Source organism: Neomonachus schauinslandi, chromosome 14 (genome assembly GCF_002201575.2).
Source record: "Neomonachus schauinslandi chromosome 14, ASM220157v2, whole genome shotgun sequence".
Classification (NCBI taxonomy): Eukaryota; Metazoa; Chordata; class Mammalia; order Carnivora; family Phocidae; genus Neomonachus; species Neomonachus schauinslandi.
Window position 1 is genome coordinate 62,198,075 of NC_058416.1, and position 26,363 is coordinate 62,224,437.

The following is a 26,363-nucleotide window of genomic DNA, read 5'->3' on the forward strand; positions in this document are numbered from 1 at the left end:
CACCTCGGGAGGAAGGGATTTTCTGTCCCTTCTGTCTGTTTCCTTCCCCAGATGAGGGAAATCTTCAGATATTATTTCTTCAAATAAATTTTCTGCCCCCTTCTCTCTCTCTTCCCCTTCTGGGATCCCTATAATGTGAATATTATCACACTTGATGTCATTGAGTGCCCTTAACCTATTCTCATTTTTTCTTTTTCATTTTTCCTTTTTTTTTTGTTATTCAGCTTGGTTGCTTTCCATTACCCTGTCTTCCAACTCACTGATTTGTTCTTCTGCCTCCTCTAATCTGCTATTGATTCTCTCTAGTGTATTTGTTATCTCTGTTATTGAGTTCATCTTTAGCTGGTTCTTTTTTTTTTTTAATCTCTTTGTTGAGGGTCTCATTGAGATTCTCCACCCTCTCCTCAAGTCCTGTAGTATCTTTATGACTACTACTTTGAATTCTTTATCAGGCATATTGCTTATTTCCATTTCATTTAGTTCTTGTGCTGTGACTTTTGTCCTGTTCTTGATTTGGGACATATTCCTCTGTCTCCTCATTTTGTCTGTGTTTGTTTCTATGGGTAGGAAAGTCTGCTACATCTCTTGATCTTGAAAGTAGTGGCCTTATGAAGAAGAGGACCTGTGGTGTCCTGCCACACAATGCTTCCTGTTCACCAGACCAGGCACTTCAGAGATGTCTCCCATGTGGGCTATGTGTGTCCTACTGTTGTGCCTGAGATGCATTTGCCTTCAGTTCAGTCAACTGCAATGGCTCTCTTTGCCTGCTATGGGTCTGGAGCCACTGTTGGGCACTGTCAGCAGTCAGGCCAGATGCCTGTCCTCAGCCCATCTGCTGGAGTATCACACCAAACTGCAGGGTGCTCTTCCTATGCTGCCCTCTGAGAGGCTTTGGTTGCAAGGTTTTTAATTATTGATTCAATGTCTTTAACTGTCATAGACCTGTTGAGATTCTATTCCTTCTTAAATCAGTTTTGGTAATTTGTGTGTTTCTCATAGTTTGTCACGTATTGTAGAATTGTCTTTCTCCTTTTGTTCTGCTAATGTTTGCTGCATATATTTGGGGGCTCTGTCGCTTGGTGTGTAAATGGTTATAACTTTTGTCTTCTTGATGAATTGACCATCTCATTGATGTATAATGTCCTTGTTTGTCTCTTGTAACAATTTTTGACCAAAAGTAGATGTTGTCTGCTATTAGTTGCCCACTCCAGCTCTTTTAGTTATTATTTACTTGGAATATCTTTTTCCATCCTTTCACATTCAAGCCATTTGTGTCTTTGGATCTAAAGTGAGTCTCTGATAGACAGCATATATAGGAGGATCATGTTTTTTCATCTATTCTGCCAATCTCTGTCCTTTAATTGGTTTGTTTAATCTATGTACCTTTAAAGTAATGAATGCTAAAAAAACCCACTAACTTCTTACACTGTTAGTTGTTTTCTGTGAGTTTCATAATTTTCTGTTCATGAATTCTTTCCATCCTTGTCTGTTGTGTTTGATTTTTTTTTTTTTTTCCACAATGGTACACTACCATTCTGAGTCCTCCTATTTCTTTTCTGGATGTTTTATTTTCTTACCGGTTACCCTGGTGATTATAATTAATATCTTAAATTCAGAAAAATCTAATTTGAACTGATACAAATTTAGCTTTAATAATGTATTAGGGTTCGGGCGCCTGGGTGGCTCAGATGGTTAAGCGTCTGCCTTTGGCTCAGGTCATGATCCCAGACTCCTGGGATCGAGTCCCGCATTGGGCTCCCTGCTCAGCGGGGAGCCTGCTTCTCCCTCTGCCTCTCTCTCTCTCTGTCTCTTATGAATAAATAAATAAAATCTTTAAAAAAATTAAAAAAATAATGTATTAGGGTTCTCCAGAGAAACAGAACCAATAGGATGTGCACATATAGACAAAGATTTATTTTAAGCAATTGGCTGACATAATTATGGAGGCTGGCAAGTCCAAAATCTGCAGGGTAGGTTAGATAGGACTTAGATTCACTAAGTGCTCCCCTGGTTGAAGTATTCTATTAGAATCCATGGTTCTACAAAAGTTGATTCTGTCATTTTTTGCCAGCTTATTGGTTATTTCAGTGGAGGGACCAATTCTGGGAGCACCTGCCTCTACCATTTTCCATGATGTTACTATTTATATTTTTTTAATGTTTAATTTTGAAATTACAATAGATTCAAAGGAAGCTGCAAAGATAGTACAGGAATGTCCCATGTACCCTTTACCCACTCGCCCCAATAACATCTTGCATAATTATAATACAATATCAAAACCAGGAATTTAATATGCACAGTGCAGCACAATGAATTTTAAAAGTTCACTTCAAATGAGACTTAACCGCATGAAATTTCATAACATCATGGATAAAGAGATCCAAAAAGCTTTCAGAGAGAGAAAAAAGAAGTCACATATAGAGAATCGATAATCTGAGTGGAAAACAACAGAACAATGCCTTCAAAATTCTGAGTGAAAGTTTTTTGTTTTTTTGGTTTTTTTTTAGAATTATATGTCCAGCGATGCTATGAACGAAGTATGAGAATAGAAGAGCCATTTTCAGATCTGCCAAGTCTGAGAAGCCATGATGAGATGTTCTTCCCCATCCCATGAGAGGAAAGAGAAAGAGGAAGGCAGGGAAGCAGGGAAAGAAGGGCTCCAGGAGAGGAGAAGGTCAAGGAAATGTCCAGAAATGCCCACAAAAAGGGATGACAGCCACATGGTCAGAGAGTAAGGCCTGACTTCCAGAAAGGATGGCGCTAGGGAAACTGGGAGGGTGTGTGCTGCCCAAAAAGACTGACCTGTGGAAAATGACGTCACAAGGTACTGCAGAGAGCGATTAAGAGTGTGGAAGGTGGGGCGCCTGGGTGGCTCAGTTGGTTAAACGACTGCTTTCGGCTCAGGTCATGATCCTGGAGTCCCGGGATCGAGTCCCGCATCGGGCTCCCTGCTCGGCGGGGAGTCTGTTTCTCCCTCTGACCCTCCCCCCCTCTCATGTGCTCTCTCTCATTCTCTCTCTCTCAAATAAATAAATAAAATCTTAAAAAAAAAAAAAAAGAGTGTGGAAGGACTCAGCCAGAGACCTTTAAAAAATATAATTAAATAAATGAAAAAGAATAAGACAATTATTATCCCCAAGGGGGAAAAAGTTGCATAAGAAAGAAAATGTAATTATGGCTTGGCAATAAGCAATAGCGATGTATTTGTATTGTCAGAATTATGGAAACTCTGAATATGCTTTCAACCATAAACAATATAGCTATTTTGGGGGAATAGAAGTGGGGAGGAAGAGATAAAAGAGATAAAATAATACTTTAGCAAAAAGGTAAGTAATATCTAGATAATGTCTAAAATTGGCAAATCAAGAAATAGCAGGATATGCTTATTTAGAAATCTAGCAGTAAAAGCCAAAAACTGCCAAAAGAGTTGAGCATCCCCTCAGAAGTGTAGAAACGTGCTTTGCAGGAGGAGTAAGGGGGGTTATTTTACCATAAATCTTTTAACTCAGTTTTACCAGGAGCTATAAGCATAAAATATTCTGGTAAAAATATAAATGAATATCATTTCATTTTAGATTAGAAATACTATTATCAAACAAAAAGCACTATCTAAAAAAACGGTAGAACACAGTTCTACTCATCCTTTATTGGGGAGGCCTTCTCTGAAGTGTTTAGAATTCAAAGCAGACTGAAAGATTTTACATTCTCCTTGTGAAAACAGGAAAGTTCAAATTCCCACCTGGAAGTACCTTAAAGCTAACGGGACAGCTCAAGCTCACAAACACTTTCGCCACCATCTCATCACAGTGGCTCCATGTGCATGAGCCTCCCCATGGATGGGTGTGAACGGTGACAAGTAACACAAGCCTTCAGCCCCAGAGGTCGCTGGTCCCAGAACCCAGGACAAGCCAGCCACAGCCTGAGGGCAGAGCGCTTTGCTCCCTTGACCAATTCCAACTGTGTGGTGGGAGAGCTCACGGTACCATCACCACACACGTCCCTGTGGGGGTGGACACCCCTATTCCAACGTGTGCAGACCTGCACTAACAGTGGTGAGAAGGTTGCAAGGCGGCAGCATCTGACGTGACCAACAGTGGCCAGATATGTGTGAAGAGACTGGCAGTGCAGACGGTTGGCCAAGGGGCATGGGAGGGAAACGGGGAGTCATCAGGAAAGAGCGGAGTTGTTTAGTAAGATCCCAAGAGTCAGCAGAAAATTGCTGGGAGCTGCTGCCCAGGGGAAGACAGACAAGGCACAAGAGCAATCTGACAACACTGGCCCGGGGGTGGCTGGCCTGTGGGCAGCAGTGGCGTGGCAGCTTTGCGGCCCTCGCCCTCCTACGGGTCTTCCCTTCTTTGGGTCTCACTCTGCAACAGACGGGCCTCCTGTCTTGAAAGGTCACAGCCGAAAAGCCCGGTGGAGGCTGTGACCAGGCAAGGGGCAGATTCCAGCAGATTCCACACCTCTCCCAGACGGGGCGAACCATATTCAAGGCTCGCTTATTTCTTCCTTTCCTTCTTCCTTCCTTTTTTTCTTTTGTTCTTTCTTTCTTTCTTCTTTAATTTTTTTGGGTGAGGCATCTGATTAAAGATTGAGGCAGTTTAGCCCTAGTTTATGAGGAAAGAGAATGTGACAGAGTCCACAGCTCAGAGTGACACATCACACACGCCACACTGCCCACACACACTATGCTCACCAGGCAGGCGGGCTCTCTACATGTGGTCACCTTACTGGTGCATCCGTGGAAGAAGAGAGAGCCAGAGGCAGATCGTGACCTTGGGTTCAAGGTGAAGGTCTTCTGCAAACTTAAGCTTCAGCAGGAAGTTCTTAAAGGAGGCTGAGCCACACGGCTCCCATTTGCTGACTGAGGCACCGAGTGTGTACACACATGCTGCAGACAGACAGACAGACCAACCGTGGGAAGCGGGGCCCAGAGCAGCACAGTATGGAAGGTCAACAGGGTGAGGGTTTCAAGGCAGGAGTATTAGGATTCCCTAAACAGAGGGAAGCAGGAAACTCTCTGACTTTCCTATGAAGTATGAAGATGACTGTTGACCAATTAAGTGTCAAATCCCTTTCTGACAGTCCAGCCACTGGTGGCCTAGGAAACCAAGGAATGTTTGTGAAGCTCAAGAAGATGCTAGAAATGGCTTTTGCCACTAAAAGAAAGGAGCCAGTGGCAGTCACATGGCTGGGTGCTGGCCTACAGCAAGTGAGGAGCAGGACTCGCCCCAGCCCCACAGCGCTGATGCAAGGGCACAGGGCATTCTTTATAAGAACATGTGCAAATATTCAGATCCTGCCCAAAATGAAAAAACCCTCCCATCTGATCAGTCTGGAACTACTCGTGAAAGCCTCTTTTCTGATGATACACTAATTCTAGGAAATGTTTAAGCAAGCAGGTACTGAGAACAGCTTGGGAGATGCTGAACTGCCTCTCTTGGAGACCAGATAACCAATATCCAAGTCTTCCTGGGAAATAAATCCTGCCATGAAACAAGGAGATGAATTAGGAAGAGGATGAACTAATGGCGGTTTCCATTCCAGAAGATACTAAGGAGCACAGGGCTGGAGACGCATGCAGCCGCACCTTGAAACACCCAGCACCGCACACCATGCACACGGTTAGCAAGATGCTAAATTCTCTATGGGGTTAAAGAGCACTATAGTTACCACTGTTCATCATAAGGTGCAGGTGCAGACCCCGTTAGCTCACAGCGCGCTCAGAATTTTCAATTATCCACTCAATAGCAGCCCACCCCTGGAGCAACACAGAAAGAGTTCAACATGGTGTAAGAAATTCTGCTTCCCTCGCTGCAGACAGCAGGCCTCAGCCTGCACTTCAAAGGGCACGAGGAAGGCGTGGCCCGTTTTATTTTTTATTTAAATATTTATTTATTTATTTATTTTGGTAGCATGGCCCGTTTTAAAAGAGATACAGCAGTCACCGTTCCTGAACAATCTTCACTGGAGCGGGTAGTTTCTCAAGCTCAGAAATCAGGTGGTAGATACTCTGCCTGAAATTTTCACACCGGCTTGGGCTGTGCCCACCGCGGCACCCATCAGCTGCACTGTCCCCTCCTGAGAGCTCGACCAGCGGGCGGCCTCGCAGCCTCCTCAAGGGCTCATCCCACCCAAACCCCAGGATGACCTGCTCTCCTTCTCCTGTCTCCTGGGCATGCTACCACGTGGCAACACAGGTCGGGGGAGGAAGTGATTCTCTGGCAGGCCTTCAACATGCAACCCCTCACATAAAGTGAAATAAAAGACTTTCATTTGGCCTCACTGAGTTTCCTCTGCCTTTTCTCATAAGAGGTCTCAGGGTGGCTTTGGCCTCACCAAGTAGTCCTTTCCTCCTGTAACTTATTTTTTCCAGCAAACATTTAGGGCGCCTGCCCCAGGCCAGACCCTGGACTCACAAAAGTGAGTACAGTTCTGTCTCCTCCCCAGAGGGCCTGCAGTATGGACACGAGGCAGGCAGCTCTGGGCACTGTGTTTGCCCTGCCTTCCCTGAACTGAGCTGAGTGACCGTCAACATTGCTCAAATTTGGATTTTTCTTAAAAACAGGGCAGACTGGCTCTTCTATCAGTGCTGCGGCTACGTGCAAGGCAGAAGTAGTTTTCCCGTTAAATGGTGACAAGCATGGTAGGCATCCCACTGGTCCCCCAAATGGAGAATTACTTCTGATCAAAATAAACCAGGAGAGAGGAGGGACGGGGAGGACAGCCAGGAAGACATCGGCCTGGGAGGGAAGCGAAGGTGAGAAGCGAAGGCCCTGCTCTGGCAGGTGACGTTACCTTGAACTCGTGCAATGGCTGCCACACATCCAAGCTCTTTCCATGGCTCGCTCTGCTGGAAGGAGGACAACCTGGACTCCGTGAGCAGTGTCTGCCTCACGAAGGCAGCCCTCCCGCTAGGGACCTGGGGTCCCACCTTTCTCCTGCCACCTCCACAGACCTTACTCCCCAGTCCTGCCAGAGGGGAGGCACAGAGACGGGAGTTAAGTCTGGGGGAGCCTGGCAGACGGGAGGCTCAGCCAAAGCCTGTTCAGTGGGAAACTACAATTCCTGACGACCCTGCCTGACAACGCTCATGTGCGGGGTTTGTCCTGCGCACTGAGCCTTGTGCTAGTTGGCTCTCTGACGCCGTACTTGCCTCCACTGCGTTTGTGTCCCACGTTCACCCAACGCTTCCCCCCAAGGCCCGGGACAGCTTTCCCTGCGGCCGGTTTTGACCGTGACGGTGGAAAAGGCTGTGACATCACAAGCTCGCTGGCGACGGAGGGCCACAGTCCTCGGTAGGATGATACATTTCAGCCCCTTAATCTGGCCCCTGGCGTGCACACGGGGCCCGGGACCGAGAGCCGTACCTTCTTTGCATTGGATGATATCGTGTTGGCCATCAAACTCTCCAGATAGCTGCCGAGGCTGATCCCCTTCACAGTGATGATGGCTTCTTGTGTGAGCACAGTCCTGCAGAAGAGCAGCCAGGAAAGGGGCTGAGTAGCCCTGACCAAGGGTAGGCTCCGGCCCACCCCAAGCCTGGAATTCAACGTGTCAATCCCAGGATGCAGTGACTTACATTTCAGGGTCCTCTGGATGCGGAGTGTACACCAACCTCTCGTTCACCGACACCAGGTTTGTGAGTGTGATCTTGAAACAAAAAAAGGCTTTAGCTTCTATTTCTCTTGCATTTCTTCCCAGACATCTGCCCATACCCTTCCATCCCCAAATCAGCACTCGCTGAAGCCAGAAGAGAAGAAACATTTAGGCCCTGGGGGTGCCACCACGTTAAGTCCCAGGGAAACCTAGTCCTGGCCACTCCTTCCGGCGACCGTCACCTGTCCTCTACACCCAAACCTAAGTCTGGCCTGGCCTTTGAGGCACTTTCAAACCGCCAAGCCATCAGCAGTCATACAAAAGCATAATCCTTCTGGGTTAGCATCCAGGTAAATAAGCACAAAGCTGCTGATAAGCTTTTTTTATAGAATACGATTTTATAAAAATAGACCATGTCTAGCCCATGCATTTTCCCCAACACATTTTTTAAATGTGCAGTAGGCCAATATAAATTCTTTTGAGTGAGAGAGGAGTGAAGGGGAAAAGGTGCTTGTAAAATTACTGCTAAAAATCACCTCTGCTGTTGGAAGTCAGGATAGTGGTTATCTTGAGGGTGGGGTGGGGGCGCCTACCAGAAGGGAGCACAAGGGGAGCTCCTGGGGGATGGTCACACTCTGTCTCTGATCTGTCTGCTGGTTACAAAGGTGTGCTCACTTTGTGACAATTCATTATGTGTGTTTTTCTGTACATTTATTATACTGGAATAAAAAGGTAAATAAAATACTGCTAAATAAATTCAGCCTTTCTACTAAAAATAAAAGATCACTTAGACCAAAGGTGGGCTGGACATAAAATTAAATGAAGACATTACCCACCACACCAGGAAATACCAAGCACCTTTCTCATCTTAGGCCATTGCTTACGTTGGTGGAACAAAGTTCCATTTTCTTTTCTACTGGATCCACAACAGAATGTTCTTTGATGTATGTCAAAGTCCTACTGGTTCCCAAAATCTAAAAAACAAAGCAAAACTAGCATAGTGACATGTCAAAAATTTCATTCTGTAGCATCAAACACAAATTTCATTTACTAATTAAATCCTTTATCTATTCAACGAAAGACACAACTGGGGATCCAGCCACGGACAGCCCTGCACAGCTCCTCAAGTGCCTCTGCCCCAGCAGCCGAGGCCGCCATTGGTCCAGTGAATGAATTCAGGTAGAGGTGAGTGTAGGACAGTAATAAATGGCTTGACAGAAAAGAAAACGGCGAGGGGCAGGGAGCGTGGGGAGGGCCCTCTGCCGAGTGGCAGAGCCAGGAAGGGAGAGGCACCAGGCAGAGTCCTGGGGTTAGCCGGGTGAGCTGCCGATGACGCCTCCTGGGCCCAGCCCCACGTGCTGAGCTCCTGGAGGAGTGAGAGGCCGGCATGGCAGGGGAGGGAGAAGGTGGGCTCACTGGGGTGTTGGGCCCATGTCAGCGCTGGGACTCTGTGTTGAGAAGAGAGCAGGGGCCCGGGGAGGGGCAGGAGGAAGTCGTGCTCGGCTTTACATTTTCAACGACCTCCCCGATGGCTCTGCAGAAGAGACTTGTCATTGACTGAATGTGTCCCCCACAGCTCATATGTTGACGTCCTGACCCCCAGCACCTCAGAATGTGACTTGTATTTGGAAATAGGGCCTTTGGAGAGGTAATTAGGTTTAAATGGGGTTCATTAGGGTGGACCCTATCCTAGTCTGAGCAGTGTCCTTATAAGAAGGAGAGATTAGGACACACAGAGGGAGACAGCCGGGCTGCATGAGGCGAGGGACCACCACCTACAGAGGCAGCAAGAGGGCAGCAGTCCGCCAGTCAAGGAGAGAGGCTGGACCGGACCCTCCCCTTACGGTCCTCAAGGAAATCAACCCAGCACGCGCCTTGATCTTGGCCCTCCAGCTTCCAGAGCTATGAGCAAACAAGTGTCTGTTGGGGCCCCCAGTCTGTGGTATCTGGTTAGGGCGGCCCCAGTGGACACGGGGCAAGAGGGTTCTGGGCTGGTGGGGCCAGGACCGAGGCTGGGGAAGCCGGGCCACACACCACGGAGATGGAAACTAAACGAAGTTTACAGAGAAACAAACCATCTCGCAGGCTTCTCTGAAGTCCTGAGTGGGTGCTCTAAGGAAAGGCTGTCACTTCCTGCAGATGGGCACTTGCCGGGCAGATGCAGGTGCAGCGGGGACAACCTGGGTGCAACCGGGTGGAGCCCGGGCGGGGCAATGCGGGTGTAGCCTGGGCACGCGGGGAGGTGGGCCATCGGAGGCGCGGCGGGGCAAGCAGTTGCAGGCTCACCGCTTTCACGAAGCCGGGTAGCCCCCACTCGGTGCTGAGGAGGCGGTGGCTGTGAAGCCGGCCCCGGCTGTCCACACTGCGCTCCAGCACGTCAACTCCCACGACACAGGGGTTCATTGGATTCGGGTACTTCCTCATGGCAGCTTTGATGACGGTGTCCCATGGGTGGCTGGTGGGAAACACATAACCACCTGGAATAAGCAGGCAATCCCTACATTTGTAAAGCGGGCCACAGTGGCCCAGGGCGGCCAAGATGCTGCGGCCCACAGAGTGAAATGAAAATCAATGTTAATGCTCTCATTAAACGGTTCTTCTTTTGGTTTTAATTAAAGTTATACTCAAACAAATCTATCTGAGGCATCCGGCTCCATACCCGGATCCGGGATCCTGCCATCCTTCTGGGCTGACCAGAGGCCATCAGGAGGCTTTGCCTGGCAGAACTCTCGGGACACTGGGGACACAGAGGTCTCAGGCTACTGGCAGCCCTGCTCAGTGTGTCTGCATTCCCAGCCCAGATGCTGCACTCACAGGCCACCCCAGCACTGGGGCCTTGGCTGAGCCACTTCCCTCCCTCCACTCAGCACCTTCCTGTCCACATCTTCCACCACCACCAACCCCTTGCACTCCCCCAGTCCCTAAGAAGCAGCATCCTTTCCTTTGGGGCTTCTGGGTAGAGAGACATGCCTCCCCATCCCCAGCCTGTCACCTGCCCCTCCCATGCTGTTCCATGGCAGGGGTGGAACACTGGGGAGCTGGAGTTTATTTACCTCTCTGCCTGCACTATTGCGGTGAGTGAAGGCTTGGCTGTGACTTCCAGCTGGGCTCCTGGACCTAACTGACCACCTCAACACCTGGAACTCAATGCTAAAATAGTACAGTAACGCACCTGCCTTATGTGTATCTAGAACAGGCTACTACTCCCAGCTAGTGATGCTCTACTGAGAACCAATTATAGTTGACCCGTGAGCAACACTGGTTTGAAGTGCGTGGGTCCACTTATATGTGGATTTTTTTCAATAAATACAGAATAGTACTGTAAATGTATTCTCCTTATGATTTTTTTTAAGATTTACTTATTTTAGAGAGAGAGAGTGCAAGCAGGTGGAAAGGGCAGAGGGAAAGAGAGAGAGAGAGAATCTCAAGCAGATTCCCCAATGAGCACAAAGCCCAACGTGGGGCTTGATTTCACGCCCCTGAGATCATGACCTGAGCCAAAATCAAGAGTCAGACGCTTAACCAACTGAGCTACCCAGGCGCCCCTTCTTTATGATTTTCTTAATAACATTTTATTTTCTCTAGTTTATTGCAGGAATACAGTATATATTACACATTAATATATAATAATATAATATGTGGTATTATATATAATGTATAATACATATGTATATACATATATAAAATATGTGTTAACCAACTGTTTATGTTATCAGTAAGGTCCATATTAGGCTTTAAGCAGTTAATTGCTGGGGGAATCAAAAGTTATACATTATTCTTATCTACAGAGTCTGTGCAACCCCTATTAAAATACCAATAACATCACCCCAATATTTATAGCAATAATGTTCACAATAGCCAAACTATGGGAAAAGCCTAGATGTCCATCAACAGATGAATGGATAAAAAAGATGTGGTATATATATACAATGGAATATTATGCAGCCAACAATAAAATGATATCTTGCCATTTGCAACGATGTGGATGGAACTAGAGGGTATTACGCTAAGCAAAATAAGTCAATCAGAGTAAGACAAGTATCATATGATCTCATTGATACGAGGAATTTGAGAAACAAGACAGAGGATCATAGGGGAAGGGAGGAAAAAATGAAACAAGATGAAACTGGAGAGGGAGACAAACCGTAAGAGACTTTTAATCTCAGGAAACAAACTGAGGGTTGCTGGATGGTGGGGGTGGGAGGGATGGGGTGGCTGGGTGATAGACATTGGGGAGGGTATGTGTTATGGTGAGCACTGTGAATTGTGTAAGACTGATGAATCACAGACCTGTACCTCTGAAACAAATAATACATTATATGTTAAAAAAAAAAAAAAAGATAGTAGGAAGGAAAAAATGAAGGGGGGGAAATCGGAGGGGGAGACGAACCATGAGAGACTTTTAATCTCAGGAAACAAACTGAGGGTTGCTGGAGTGGTGGGGGTGGGAGGGATGGGGTGGCTGGGTGATGGACATTGGGGAGGGTATGTACTATGGTGAGTGCTGTGAATTGTGTAAGACTGATGAATCATAGACCTATACCCCTGAAACAAATAATACATTATATGTTAATACATTTTTTTTTAAAAAACCACATGTGGTTTATCTAAACTCTCAAAAAAAATACCAATAACATTTTTCACAGAACTAGAACAAATAATACTAAAAATTGTTTAGAACCACAAAAGACCCCAAAGAGCCAAAGTAATCTTGAGAAAGAAGAACAAAGCTGGAGGTAACACAATCCCAGGTTTCAAGCTATAATACAAAGGTGTAGTAATGAAAACAGTATGGTACTGGCTCAAAAACAGACACAAAGATCAACAGAACAGAAAAGAGAGCCAGAAATAGACTGACACTTACATGGTCAATTAATCTACCACAAAGGAGGCAAGAATATAAAATGGGGAAAAGACAGTCTCTTCAGTAAATGTGCTAGGAAAACTGGACAGCTCCATGCAAAAGAATGAAACTGGACCACTTTCTTACACCATACAAAAAAATAAAACTCAAAATGGATTAAAGACCTAAATGTGAGGCATGAAACCATGAAACTCCTAGAGGAAAACAGGCATACATTGTTTGACATTGGCTGTAGCAATATTTTTCTAGATATATCTCCTAAGGCAAGAGAAACAAAAGCAAAGAGAAATTATTGGGACTACACCAAAACAAAAAGCTTTTTGCACAGTGCAGGAAACCGTCAACAGAAAAAAAAAGGCAACCTAGTGAATGGGAGAAGATATTTGCAGATGATATATCTAATAAAGGGTTAATATCTAAAATATATAAAGAATTTATTCAATCCAACACCAAAAAAGCAAATAATTCAATTAAAAATGAGCAGAGGACCTGAATAAACGTTTTTCCAAATGGGCCAACAGATACACAAAAAGATGCTCCAGATCACTAATCATCAGGGAAATGAAAATCAAAACCACAATGAGCTATCACCTTATGTCTGATTAAGAGACATAAGGGAGTTAGAATGGCTAAAATAAAAAGACAAGAAATAACAAGTGTTGGTGAGAACATGGAGAAAAAAGAACCCTTGTGCACTGTTGGTGGGAATGCAAATTGGTGTAGCCACTATGGAAAACAATATGAGGTTTCTCAAAAAATTAAAAATAAAATACCATACAATTCAGTCATTCCACTACTGGGCATTTACCCAAAGAAAACAAAAATATTAATCTGAGAAGCTATATGCACCCTTATGTTTACTGCAGCATTATCTATAATAGCCAAGATATGGAAGCAATCCAAGTGTACATTGATAGATGAATGGATAAAGAAGATGTGGTATATATGTATATACAATGGAATGTTCCTCAGCCATAAAAAAGGGTGAGACTTTGCCATTTGTGACAACATGGATGGACCTAGATGGCATTATGCTAAATGAAGTAAGTCAGACAAAGAGAGTCAAATACTGTATGACCTCACTCATACGTGGAATCTAAAAAACAAAACAAATGAATAAACAAATAAAATGCAGAAATAGATGCAGAAATGCGGAGAACAAACTGGTGGTTGTCAGAGGGGAGAGAGGTAGGGGGATGGACAAAATGCGTGAAGGGGAGTGGGACAGACCAGCTTCCAGTTATGGAGTGAGTACCTCATGGGTACGAAAGATACGGCATAGGGAATGTAGTCTAGCGTTATGTGGTGCAGATGGTGGCTACCTATGGTGAACACGGCATAACGCACAGAGATACTGAATCACTGTGATACACCTACAACTAACATAACATCGTGTCAACTACATTCAACAGAAATATTTAGGAAGTAGTAGTACTTTGTAACTAATTGTAAGAGAAAAAAAGGTAAAGTGACCATACATTCCAGTTTGTCCAGGACAATTCCCATTTTTGCCTTTTGTCTTATTGAACATATTAAGAGTGTCCTCTTTCACCTTCAAAGGTATCCCAATTTGGATGATAAACTATGTATTAATCCTGAAAATAAGGAGAGAGGAGGACTCAAGAATGATGCCCAAGTTTCTGGCTTGAACAACTGTGTGGCTAGTTGGGCCATTTACTGAAAGGGGATTTTTTTTTTTTTAAGATTTTATTTATTTATTCATGAGAGACACAGAGAGAGAGAGAGAGAGAGAAGCAGAGGGAGAAGCAGGCTCCCAAGGAGCAGGGAGCCTGATGCGGGACTCGATCCCAGGACCCTGGGATCGAGCCCTGCATTGGGCTCCCTGCTCCATGGGAAGCCTGTTTCTCCCACTCCCCCTGCTTGTGTTCCCCCTCTCGCTGTGTCTCTCTCTGTCGAATAAATAAATAAAATCTTTAGAAAAAAAAAAATATGGAGATAACATTTCCCCTGCCCATCTAATGGTATTTGCTATTCGACACAAATGAAAAATTGAATATAAAAGTGTTTGGGGGTGGGGCGCCTGGGTGGCTCAGTCGTTAAGCGTCTGCCTTCGGCTCAGGTCATGATCCCAGGGTTCTGGGATCGAGCCCCACATCGGGCTCCCCGCTCTGCGGGGAGCCTGCTTCTCCCTCTCCCGCTGCCCCCACTTTGTTCCCTCTCTCGCTGTGTCTCTCTCTGTCAAATAAATAAATAAAATCTTTAAAAAAAAAAAAAAAAAGATTGTATTTGAGAGAGAATGAGAGAGAGCATGAGCAGGGGGAGGGGCAGAGGGAGAGGGACAAGCAGACTCCCCCTGAGCAGGGAGCCCGATGCAGGGCTCGATCCCAGGACATTGAGATCATGACCTGAGCCGAAGGCAGACGTTCAACCGACTGAGCCACTCAGGCACCGCAGAAAGGGGATTTTTAAACAAGTTACACGTAATTTTCAGCTGTGCAGGGGCTCAGCACCCCTAACCCCCCACATTATTCAAGGGAAACTGTACTCTGTCCCACCTTTGAAGTGGTATATGGCGTGAAGTGGCCAACATATTTTTTTCTGATTATAAAAAGTGTCCAAAGTACTGAAAAACAAAGTATGCAAATAAAAGCATCCACAATTCCACTATCCAAAGATGATGCCAGGCTGTGTGGGAGTCCCCGAAGGTGTCCCCAGCTCTCCCTGAAGCTTCTCCTGCAGGCCGCCGACACTCTCTCTCTGGCCCTGAGCCCTTGAGGCAGGGGGTGGGCACCTTTGTCCCTGTTTGGTGTCCCGCTATCGGCGAGGTCTCGAGCCACATTCACGGCTGCCCCACTGATGGGGCAGCGCTTCTTTAGTGCTCGGTTAGGCTGAAACCCTACGGCTGTCCACAGGGAGTCAGAGGTGCCCCCTTCAGGTTTTCAGGGTGGACCGCCCCCTGAGTGCGTCTTCCCCCAATTCTTCCTTCCTTGGGATGTGTGTGCTCCCAGAAGCATCTGAGCCTCTGGCAAGGATGAGTATGTCAACAACGCCATCATTTTCGCAGATGTACTCAGACAAGTTTAAACAACATGTGTAGACACAGCCCAGAGTCAAGAGCTAGACACACGCGTGCGCATGCACGCACACACATGCACTCACACACACACACATGCACCCCTTACAAAAATTAAACTGGGATCATGCTCAAACCATACTCAGACACTGCTTTTTATATTTAACTGATGATGAACATCTTCCCATATCATGAACCTATTTTCAGAAATCTGATTATAAAGGGCTACACCACAGGTCATCTTATAGGTATTTATATGTAACTAGCTCCCTACAACGGTTATTTAGCTTTTGCTCCCAATTTTGCTCCGTAAAATAAAGACAGTAGCAAACATTTGTGTATACTCATCTTTCACATATCTAATTTTTCCTTAAGATTAATTCCTAGAAATGAAATTACTAAGTCAAATATCAAAGATTATGAACAAATTGACGGGTTTTGTTCCATATTTGACATCCTTTTAAAATATCAGTTACTGACCATTAATTTACTTTATCCTCATAAAACTCTGTCCCATGTCAAAAAATTTGCAGCAGGGCCCACTCTAGAACTGGGTCTCCCAGCCCCCTACCCTCTGTTGTTTCCATTATGTTCCATGGCCTCTAAATTGTCAGGAACTGGTCTAAAATCTCTTTTAAACAAAGAAATGCTTTTTCAAACCATGGAATCATGTCACTGAGTTGATACATCCACCAGCTTTAACATAAAGTGATGAAGACGCAGAGATGTGGTTACACCTGATCACTCTGGAGGACCCAGAGAGCTGAGCCTTCTTCTCTGGGAAAGAACTGTCAGGGACGTGGTTGATCCAAGATCTAGGGAAGGAGGGAGAATCTGGACATACATGAAAGCAGTAAGGGACCGAGTTACATGGGGGCCTTCTCAATGAAATACTCTGCGAGCATTGCAGGCTAAGGTCCTAAGAGTTGTTCCCATAAAAATCACTACTTTAAGCAGAATAGGCTTTGCCTCCTGAAATTACTTAAAACTAGCAAAGAGTTGAAATACCTGTATGAAGCACATCATACACAATAAATCTTTCTTTTCTAGAGAAACCTTGCATCTTTCTAGCTGATGATTGAAACTAAATACAAGCCACTTAAAACACTCACATAATAAATAATTCTACTGATTGTAGCAGGAGGACCAATACAAGTTAATACGGACATCAGCAGATGCAGGAAATAACATTTTTTAAAATACCAAGGGTTAAGTAGAGCACACTTCTTGGTTAAAGGAAATAGCCTGACAGTCATTCGATTGGCAAAAATGGCAAAGTCTGGCAATATCAAGTGTTGGGGAAAAGGGGGAGACTGAGCTGTGGGTGGTAAATCGGTCCAAGCCCTGAGAGATGCTGAGAAGGCCTGTGCCCTGGTGTCAGGGCTTTTGCTCAGCTATCTGGGTCAGGCAGGCCAGGAATCAGCTGAAGTTCATCCTGGGAGGCGCAGTCCTGGCTCTGTCTGTGACTCACAGTGACCACGGTGGAGTGTGACTCCGTCCCCAGGGGTGGCTGCCTCGGAGCACAGCGCCAGGCATCACCCCTGCGGCGCCTGGCCCGGCAGCCCAGGAGGTGGTGGGATTCGGTCTACCTGGCACACTGGGGAGTGGAAAGGAGTAACAAAGCATCTCTCTGTGCACAGCCAGGGTGTCAGAAAGATGAAGTGGGATGAAATTATAGGACGCCTGGGATTTGCCTAAAATAACCCAGGGGGAAGGAGCGGTGGGTAGGGACACGTGAAGCCAGCTGGGCTGTGAGAGGGTGACTGTCAACGTGGGAGATGGCAGCGGGCACGCACTATTCTCAGCTCTCCATTTTTGCATACTTTTAAAATTTCCATAATAACAAGGTTTTTAAAAAATATCTGAAGGCAGCCACAAGCAAGGCAGCGCGCTCCCGCACCCACCCAAAGCAACTCCAGGCCCAGCCCGGCGGCTCGCAGAGTGTGCTCCACGCCTGGGGGCTCCCAGCCCTCTCCAGAGCTCTGCCAGGCCAAAACTGCCTCAGTGCTACTGAGACATGATTTGCCTTTTGCTCCACATTGACCTTTACCCCAATGCTGCAAAATCAACAGAGGGTAAAGCTGCTGGCCTCTCCCCACGAATGAAGGCCCTGACCCCAAACCGCACTTGGGGTCAGGGCTCACTGCTGTTCACTCAGGAAAACAATGCCAGTGTCTCTTAAAAATATCCATTATGAAATAGTAAGATTATTAATTTTGCATTAGGCCCCTAAGTACCCCTGTACTGATGTTCTGAGCAAGACAGCAGGGCGCACAGGAAGCAGACCAACTGCACTTGGAGGTCCACCGTGGCCGGGGGAGCCCCAGGCAGCTGGTGGGCAGTGGGCCCAGCTAGCTGCTACTCTCCAGCCCAGACCACCACTTCTATGCGAAACAACAGATGGACGGACTTTGGTTATTCAGACTTAGGTATGTGGCAGACATTTTCTCAAAAATGAATACAGCGAGCCTATCACTTCAAGAACAACTGATTATTATTTGCTGCCAAAGAGAAAATTTGAGCTTTTGAATGCAGACTGGAATTTTAGAAAACTTGTATCCTCTACTGGGAGCCTGATGACTGCCCCATTCTGCATACCTGATGAACCCATATGTTCCAAGTGACTGGTGCAAGATGTCACTCATGTATAAGGCAGGCCAATTTCTCTGGTCATTATGGTTTCAGATCTTCCACTGCAATGAACTTCAGAAACCACTTGTCTTGTTGTAGTAGCAAATTACTTAAAGTAGCCACAGTCACTTTAAAAGACTATTAAAATACCAAATGGGTTTTACTCATAGAGTGAGGTTGGGTTTTATTCGTATAGTTGAACAAAAACAACAGACTGCAAAACACTGGTGCAGAAGCAGACAGGAGGATCAAGCTATCTTCTGTTACGCCAGAAATTAGCAAAAAAAAATCAAACAGTGCCACTCTTCCTGCTAATTTTTGTGCTTTTGGCAAATACAGGTTTGTTTTTATTAATGAAGTGGGTTTATCATTATTAATTATTAATTTGAATGAATGAATAAATATTTTTAAATTTATCCATTTTAATTTCTAATATAGTAAACAGTGGTAGATATAACCCAAATAAAAACTGTCTGGGGCACCCAATATTTTCTAAGAATGTAAAGAGGTCCTGAGGCTGAAGAGTTTGAGAATCACTGGCCTAAGCGGGCCCTTGATTAAAGGGGCTGGAAACGTACACATAAGTGATCACTGCAGTATGATATGGAATAAAGGGGGAAATGTTATGTCCCTTCAATAAGAGAAAGGATAAATTGTGACATATTCATACAATGGAATATCATGCTGCTATGAGACACACAAACACACACACACATCTCAAAAACACACTGTTGTGAAGAAAGGGAAATGGTCAAAAGATCTGTACCAAGTGATGCCACTGATTTCCATTTTAAGACAACAAATGACATTATGTATTGTTTATGGATAAACACACACACACACATAAACGTAGTCAAACCAACCTTCAGAAGGATGAACCCACCAAGTTCATAATCTTGTCTGCCTTCGGGGAGAAAGGGAACAGCACTGGGAGGCACTTCAACTCTTGTCTGTAATGTTCAATTTCTCTTGTTTAAAAGAAACGGTGGGGAGGTGCTTTTCCCTGCTCCTGGCTAGAAAGCAAGCCTGATGGAGGGTACATCCCCTCCAAAGCTCCTGACTTCTCTGAGATGGTTATCACCTTCTGGATATCTTTCCTGGTAGCTGCTGGAATCCAAGGAGTGTATGATCTTGATGCTGCCAGCCAATCTTGTGTTGGCTATTAGGAAAGATTCTGTTCTAGGCCTACCTGAAACCTTGGTCAATGCTGTGAGGATGAAATTTATAGACCTGTTAATGTTTAATGTCCCTTTCTATATTTTTATAATTCAGTCCTGTATTTTTCATTACTATTTAAACTCTATTGAACCCTGTCTAGGTAACACACGTTGATTCCGATGGCCTTCCCAAAGGGCTCTCCATTTCCATAGCTGTGTTCATACCCCACTCCAGGCCCTGGGGTTTCTTTTTTTTTTTTTTAAGATTTATTTATTTTAGAGAAAGAGAGAGAATGAGAGGGAGAGGGAGGGAGACTCCCAAGCAGAGTGCGCAACGAGCACAGAGCCAGATGTGGGACTCGATCTCATGATCCTGAGATCATGAGCCAAGCTGAAACCAAGAGTTGAGAGCTTAGCCAACTGCACCACTCATGCACCCTTGGCCCTGGGGTTTCTTCAGGACACATGAGGAAAACTTGATAAATGTCAAAGTTTTTGTGCCTGATTATTTCTTGCCTTTCAAGAGTAAACTTATGAACCTCCAATCAAATACTCACCTGCCAGCACAACAAATATATAAAAAGTAAACAACTATAGAAAGAAAAAGAAAGGTTTATAACCCCCAAAGGAAAAAAACAAAACAAAACAAAACAAAACAGTGATTTTAAGGGACTAAGCAAAGGGAAACTCCTTATTAAGCCTAGCTAGAAAGCCAGGCTTCCACTTTGGTACTGTCCTACAGATGGCCTGTCATCAAAGAGTATCATGTCACTTACCATCTGTCTGCCACAGGGGCCTACCTACCATCATCCTCAGCCACTTGCATTCCACATTTGCCAATTTTAAGTTCAAAAATCAACAGCAGAAGATCAGCACCTAGTCTACAGCAGCTTGGGGGCTCCCTGGAATTCTTTTGATGGCTAGCCGCCCTCATTCTGGAAGGGCACCTGGTTTCCTTGAGATTCCTCAGCCCCACACTGAGCACCTACTATGTGCCAGGCACTGGCAGAGTATCAGGGACACAAAATGAATGAGGTAAGGAACGAAAGACTCATCAGGCTACCATACCAATGAACCTCAAAAAAATGTGCCAAGTAAAAGAAGCCAGACACAAATGACCACATATTGTATGAGGACATTTATGTCAAATGTCTGGAAAAGGCAAATCTACAGAAACAGATTAGTGGTTGCCTGGGGCTTGGAATGAGAGTGGCGGGTGCCTGTGAATGGGAATGAGGGTGTTTCTGTAGCATGATGGAAATGTTCTAAAACCAGACCTTGGTGATGGTTGTACAACCCTGTAAATTGACCAAGAATCATTGAATCGTACACATTAAGTAGGTGAATTTTATCAATAGTGACTTTCCCTAAGCTGACCATTCACTTCTGCTTGTCAACCAACATTCCATGAACCTCTAGGGCAGTCCTTCTCAGGTGTTCAGTGAGAACACTGAGCCCCACTGCCTGGGCACACAGTTTGCAATGACTTAACTTCTCCCCTCTGCATTCTGATGGTGCCAGTTACGTCCCAAATTGAGAAAAGAATCTCTGGAGTCATTCTCACTGGGGTTTTCACTGGATCTCTCAAGGAACCCCAGTTGAGAAAGGCTGCAGACTATACAAAGATCCACACTAAACTGTTTCCCCTAAAGTCTAAAGATTTCATTAAAAATAATTTCGGAGGTTTTAAATCACTTGATAAATTTTTATTATAATAATTTTACATAAAAAGGCCAAAGGATGACAATTCCATTTCAGGCAGTATTTTTTTTTCCCCCAAAACGAAATGCTTCTCTAAGTGGGGTCAAGGAATCTTTAAAATCTTTGTTCCTTTAAAAAATCTTAAAGGATAATTTCATAGAGTCACATATCAAGCGACTTAGAAGATACCATTTAGGTCACGAGGATACTCCTAAACAGTTCCCAGTTTTCCACTCTGGCTTGGAGGCTTTCCATGCCCACAAGTGCATTCAGGGTGAAAGACCCCCACAAGCCTTCTCCACATTTGGCTTCCTCCCGAGCTCACAGCTTAGTCTGTGTTCAACTGCACCGCACAATCTCAGGGAAGGACCGGGCCCGCTCTCCAGGCCTCCGTTCTCCCTAGGATGCCGGGCGCCCTGCCCCAAAGAGCGCATTGTGCAGGCGAGATCGGGCCTGCTCCCGGGTGGGCTGAAGTGTGGGCACGGCCACTTTGCCGAGTCCCCTCCCCGCCGCGTCCACCCGGGCCTCCATGCACACCAGGGCGCCCCGCCGCCGAGGGCACTCGCCGGCCCGCGCCGTCTGGCCCCATTGGACTGGCTGAGATCCGTCCCCGCAGCTCGGCCCTCCGTCAAACCCCCAGGGAAAGGCCGCCCCCCGCCCCCCGCCCCCTAGCTTCGACAATCCCACCACCCGCCTCCGTCCGTTAGGCGGCCCTTCCATCAAACAGACGGCGCCACTCCGCCGGCTCTCTCCCTAACGACGCCCTAGAAGGGACAGAGCCCGCCCCCTTTTTAGGATGCCAGGGCCGCGGTCTGGGAGCGGCCAGCGCGGGGCTGGGCGGGCTCGGCGAGGGCCTGCTCTGGGGTCCAGCCTTTCCTCGGCCGCCCCCCGCGGCTCGGGGGCAGGAGCAGGCGCCGGTCTGGACCCCACCGTGGCCCGCAGCCCGACCTCACCCGAACACGTGCTCCGAGCTCCAGATCTTCATCGCCGCCGCCCGCCAGCCGCAGGGCGCGGGCTCCCCGCTCGGACCCCGCGCGCCCGATCCTGCGCGCCCGGCTCCTCCCTCCAGGCGCGTGGGGGCGGGGCGGGGGCGGGGCGCGCGCGGCGGGGGCGGGGCCGGGCGCTCTCCGGCCCCGCCCGCTTGCCTGTCACTTGGCCACGAGGGTTATGGCGGCTAAAAATAGGAATGCGGGACTCAGCTGGAGCCGCGGGTGGGGGATCTGCGCTGCGGCAGGGAGATGCGCGGACAGCACCGGCTGCAAATGCAGGGATGGGAGGCGAGGGACTAATGCTCATCGCTCAGGTTGTCCAAATTCTCCCAAAGCGCTCTCCAGCCAGCTTGGTTTCTACTCTTGGTAAGTATAAAAAAAAGCAAAATCTCCTGCCAGACCCCCCAGAACTCCCCAAGGAAATAGAAGAGAAAGAAAACAGTTTTAGTATTGAGTCGCATTAAACCAGAAGGTAATGTGCGTCACAGGCGGTCCCCTAAAGAGATTGCAAAGACAGCAAGAAATCTCACCCTTTTATATAGTTACATAGCCAGGCAGGTGCGACACCTACATCCATGTTCTCAAGTGAGAGGACTCGACCACACCTTTTTAGGGTGACACAGAGTTCACCCTAAATTTACCTGGTGATTAGAGTGACTGTTTTTGTTTGCTAATTGTCTTTATTCGAAGAAGCAATAAAATTCTCATGTCGTTGCCATAGAAGGTAGGTTTGAAGCCAGGTGCTCCTGGAAATTAAGCTAACATTTCAGAGAGATGGTGCCCAGGACCTTGAGAAAGAACATTTCTGGGTTAGAACTGGCAAAAGGCCTACTTAGCTTTTTAAAAACATGTACACACATCTCGAAAGGATGAAGAATGTACAAGTTTTCTAGAGTAAATGCTCTTTAAGAAGGGAAAGGAGAGGCTCTTTTCCTTTTGCACCAGGAAGAAATCAATTTTTTTCTTTTTAGATTTGTATTTACTCTGCACTACCACAACCAAAGTTCAGGTACAAAGAAGCAGATGCTTGTTTTGCAAAGAAGAGAAACCTGCGCAGAATGAGATGGGGTGTGAGGGCAGGGGACCTCATCTAGCCTGCTACTGAATCCCAGCACTTAGCACAGCATGAGGCACTGACTGGGCGTCTGGAACCTGTTTGTGCAATGAGCCAGGGAAGAGGAAAGAGCTCACGGAACCAGCCAGAAGACCTAGGTTAGGCTACCATCTACTCACATTGACCTTTACCACCTATGGCTTTAACCTTACAGTAATCTTCCAAAGTTGGTGGTACTATGCCTGTTTTATAGATGAGCAAAAGAGAGCTCACAGAGCAATGCAGTCTGTCTGACGGAGGGGCCGCCTGGCTGACGAGGCCCACAGTGGAACTGCAGAAGCAGCGGGCAGGGGGCAGCTTTTCCTTTGGGGTTCGTGGAGGGCTGAGCTGCTAACGTATAGGACTGGACAGTGGGGTTTGCATGATTTCCCCCTCACGTCTGTGCTACAATGGCTCACAGTTATGATCAGGCCCGTTGTGGAACACTTCCTACGCACTCAGCCCTAGAAAGCTAGGTGCTGTTATTTTGGTTTTTAAAAACCATCATCATTTACAGTCAGCATTTTCCACAAATGGGAATGGAGCATGAGCCTTAAGGAATGGGAACGGATGGTGAGTTAGAACACACTGTAGGGGAGACAGCTCCTGTAGGTTGCTCCAGGTCTGAGAGGGATGAGCTGCTGAGTTTGCATCTCACCATGTGAGGAAACTAAGACCCTAACCAGGTGGTGCCTTGGTACAGAAACATGCTGTGTATGGTGAAGCTGGGTAACTGAGAAGGGGGGAGAAATGAGGACCACCTTCTGTCCCTTGCCCTGCCCTCAGGTCTCCCTGACACACAGCTGTGGCTTCTCAGGCAGCCACGCCCAGCTCAGGTGTCTCCTCATCCGTGCAGCTCCCTCCTTCTGATTACATCACAGCCTATGCACACCTCCCCCTGAGACTCCCCACAATCTATTATGATCATCTGCGATTTTCTGCCTCTCCCACCAGGCTAAAAAACCTTTTGAGATCAGATATTAAGTTATCCTTATCCTTAGTATTTCCAGAATCAGAAACATAGTTGGTACACAATGAATCCATAATTGTTGAACAACCAACGAAAGTGACATCCCTGCTTGAAGTTCTATCCTGATACCTCCATCTCTGGTCAAAGACCACACTTTCCTTCACTCCATTAGCAGCAGCTGCAGCACCTGGGAGCCTCTTAGAGCTGGAGACCCCGGGCCCCACTCTCAGCCCGGCCATGCAGTAGGCGGGGGCCGAGGGGGACAGGCATTTGTGGTTTAACAAGTTCTCCCAGGGACTCCGATGCCAATGGAGACCAACGGTCTCAAATCCACCTTGCCCAGTTTGCCAGCCAGATTGGGCAAAGTGCTTCCTTGTCATCACCAGACATTCGCTCATACTATTTCTTCCAGCCAGAATGTGCTCCTCCATGCTTGTCCCGGAAGCATCTTCCAGATAAAGAGAGAAGTAGATGCAAAAATCCAGAAACATGAGGGGGTACAGTGCTCTTAAGAGGCTGTAAGTTGCCTGTAAGGCTGGATTGCAAAGTCCCAGGGGGAAGTGGCAAGACCTGAAGCTAGAAAGGTAGACAAGGAGCCATATCATAAGGGCCTTATATATTTCATTCCAAGAAGTCGAGATTTAATTTTGACGACAACGGGGTTTTGACAGATTTTAGAGTTTGAGATCTCTGAAGCAAAACAGTTTAAAATATAAGCAAGATCCGGGAAGTACACTTGGCTGGATGTGGGGGGCTCAGTGAAATGGAGATGAGGATGCTCCATTACGTCTTCTGTCCCAAGTCTGTATTCAGAGTCGCCTGGCGGTGTGGAGCCTGCCTGCCCGGGGGCACCCACGAGTCTCCACTGCAGTAATGCGTGCGCTTATATCGCAGGGTGGGCGTCTGGGGGAGAGGCAACCACGTGCTTTTCATTTTTCTTTTCCCAGTGCCTGGAGCACAGAGGCTTAATACATTCATTCCACTGAGTGGATAGCAGGGATCTGCTCCAACTGCCCTTTGAGGCGATAAGGGGCCACAGCGTGAGAGGTAGAGCAGTGGTCCCAGCCACGGCTGTATGCTGGAGTAATCAGAGGAGCTTTGAAAAGCACCAACGCTGGGAACCCACCCAGGGGCTTTTTATTTCATTGGACTATCATGTGGCCGGTCTAGAAGCTGCTCCCCAGCGCAGAGGAGATAAATGAGTGCTTGGGCCGGCGCAGTGGGGATAAGACTTGGAAACACTTAAAGATCTTATAATCAGTTGGGTTTAGTGGAGAAGGAAAGAAAGGACTGCCCACCCTCCGTCCCTCTTGTCCCTCATCCCTGTCATTTACTGAGGAGTTGGCAGTTTGGCTTGCGGGGGGTCCCTCTCTCCACCCCCACTGCCCCACCCTGGCCATCTATTGCCTTAATTCTTTTTTTTCCAAATTTTATTTTTTTTAAGTAGGCTCCACGCCCAACGTGGGGCTCAAACCCACGACCCCCCGAGATCATGAGTCGCATGCTCTACCAACTGAGCCAGCCGGACACCACTAATTGCCTTCATTCTTCGCACTGTCAACATCTGTGTGGATGATCCATGCAGACGCTCCAACATCTGATTCCTGGACCTTCCTAACTTTAGATACCTTCGTCCCCACTTGACTTCAGCCACCCACTCCCCACCAGGCCTGCTGCCTGGATCTTGCTTATGTTTTGAATTCCACCTTAAACATCTCAAGCTGCAATGTCTTACTCTGGGGGACTCTCTGCCTCCCTAGCAGCACAATGACTGTTTAGGTGGCACCTCTCTCACATCCATAAGTGCTCAGGGGAGGCAGATCCCACCCCACTTGTTTCAGGGCTGAGCTGAGGTCTGAGGGTCTGAGGACTGGCTCCGGAGCCAGCTTGTGACCCAATGCCGACCACGGAGCATGAGGGAGCCTGCTGTGAGGTTGCGGGGAGAAAGTTTCTTGCTCCAAAGAGCAAATTATCAGAAACCATCACTTCCATTGCATAACTGCTAGAACTGGTGTGACCCCCCTTGCTACCAGCAGGAGGATGAAATCAGCACCGAGAATGGAAATTGATAGGAAAAAGGCCGTAGTGAACCCTTTCTCAGCCAGCCTGAAATGCCCTTAGCCAGGGACTCACAGCCATGCTATAATAAATGTTTTCATTGTTTCATGTCATTGGAATTCACATTTTAGCCTAAAGCCCCCAAATGATACACACACCTTCTGAGCGAAGCCTCCAGTCCTCTCCTCTGGAACATTCCACCAGTGCCTTCCCCACTCACCCTAGGCCACAGTTCACAGAGAAGTGACCCCGGCTCTCTCCCCTCCA

The 26,363-nt window shown here is 46.8% G+C and overlaps 1 protein-coding gene and 1 non-coding gene across 3 annotated transcripts; both read right to left on the bottom strand.

Annotated features, from left to right (window-relative positions):
- Positions 1-5,707: 5,707 nt before the first annotated feature.
- Positions 5,708-22,059, bottom strand: PRELID3A (PRELI domain containing 3A). 2 transcript variants are annotated; one of them, XM_021683010.1, is made up of 6 exons: positions 21,940-22,059; positions 9,886-10,054; positions 8,484-8,573; positions 7,583-7,653; positions 7,371-7,473; positions 5,708-5,761 (listed from the first exon to the last, which is right to left on the bottom strand). In XM_021683010.1, the coding sequence occupies exons 1-6, from the start codon at positions 21,969-21,971 to the stop codon at positions 5,708-5,710; spliced, it is 519 nt and encodes a 172-aa protein (XP_021538685.1). In that variant the 5' UTR covers positions 21,972-22,059. The 2 variants fall into 2 exon arrangements, with proteins under 2 accessions (XP_021538685.1, XP_021538684.1); XM_021683009.1 differs by lacking the exon at positions 5,708-5,761 and having other exon boundaries at positions 7,017-7,473.
- Positions 22,060-25,491: 3,432 nt separating this feature from the next.
- TRNAM-CAU lies at positions 25,492-25,566 on the bottom strand. Its single transcript has one exon. It is a non-coding gene; the product is annotated as a tRNA-Met (tRNA).
- Between the last annotated feature and the right edge of the window lie 797 nt (positions 25,567-26,363).

Excerpts from the sequence above, each read along its gene's own strand:
- PRELID3A (XM_021683009.1), bottom strand. The coding sequence starts at position 21,971 with ATGAAGATCTGGAGCTCGGAGCACGTGTTCGG. Across the intron at positions 7,654-8,483 it reads TGGAACTTTGTTCCACCAAC|ATCACACTCACAAACCTGGT; the intron begins GTAAGCAATGGC and ends TTTTGTTTCAAG. Across the intron at positions 7,474-7,582 it reads CATCCAGAGGACCCTGAAAT|GACTGTGCTCACACAAGAAG; the intron begins GTAAGTCACTGC and ends GCTCTTCTGCAG.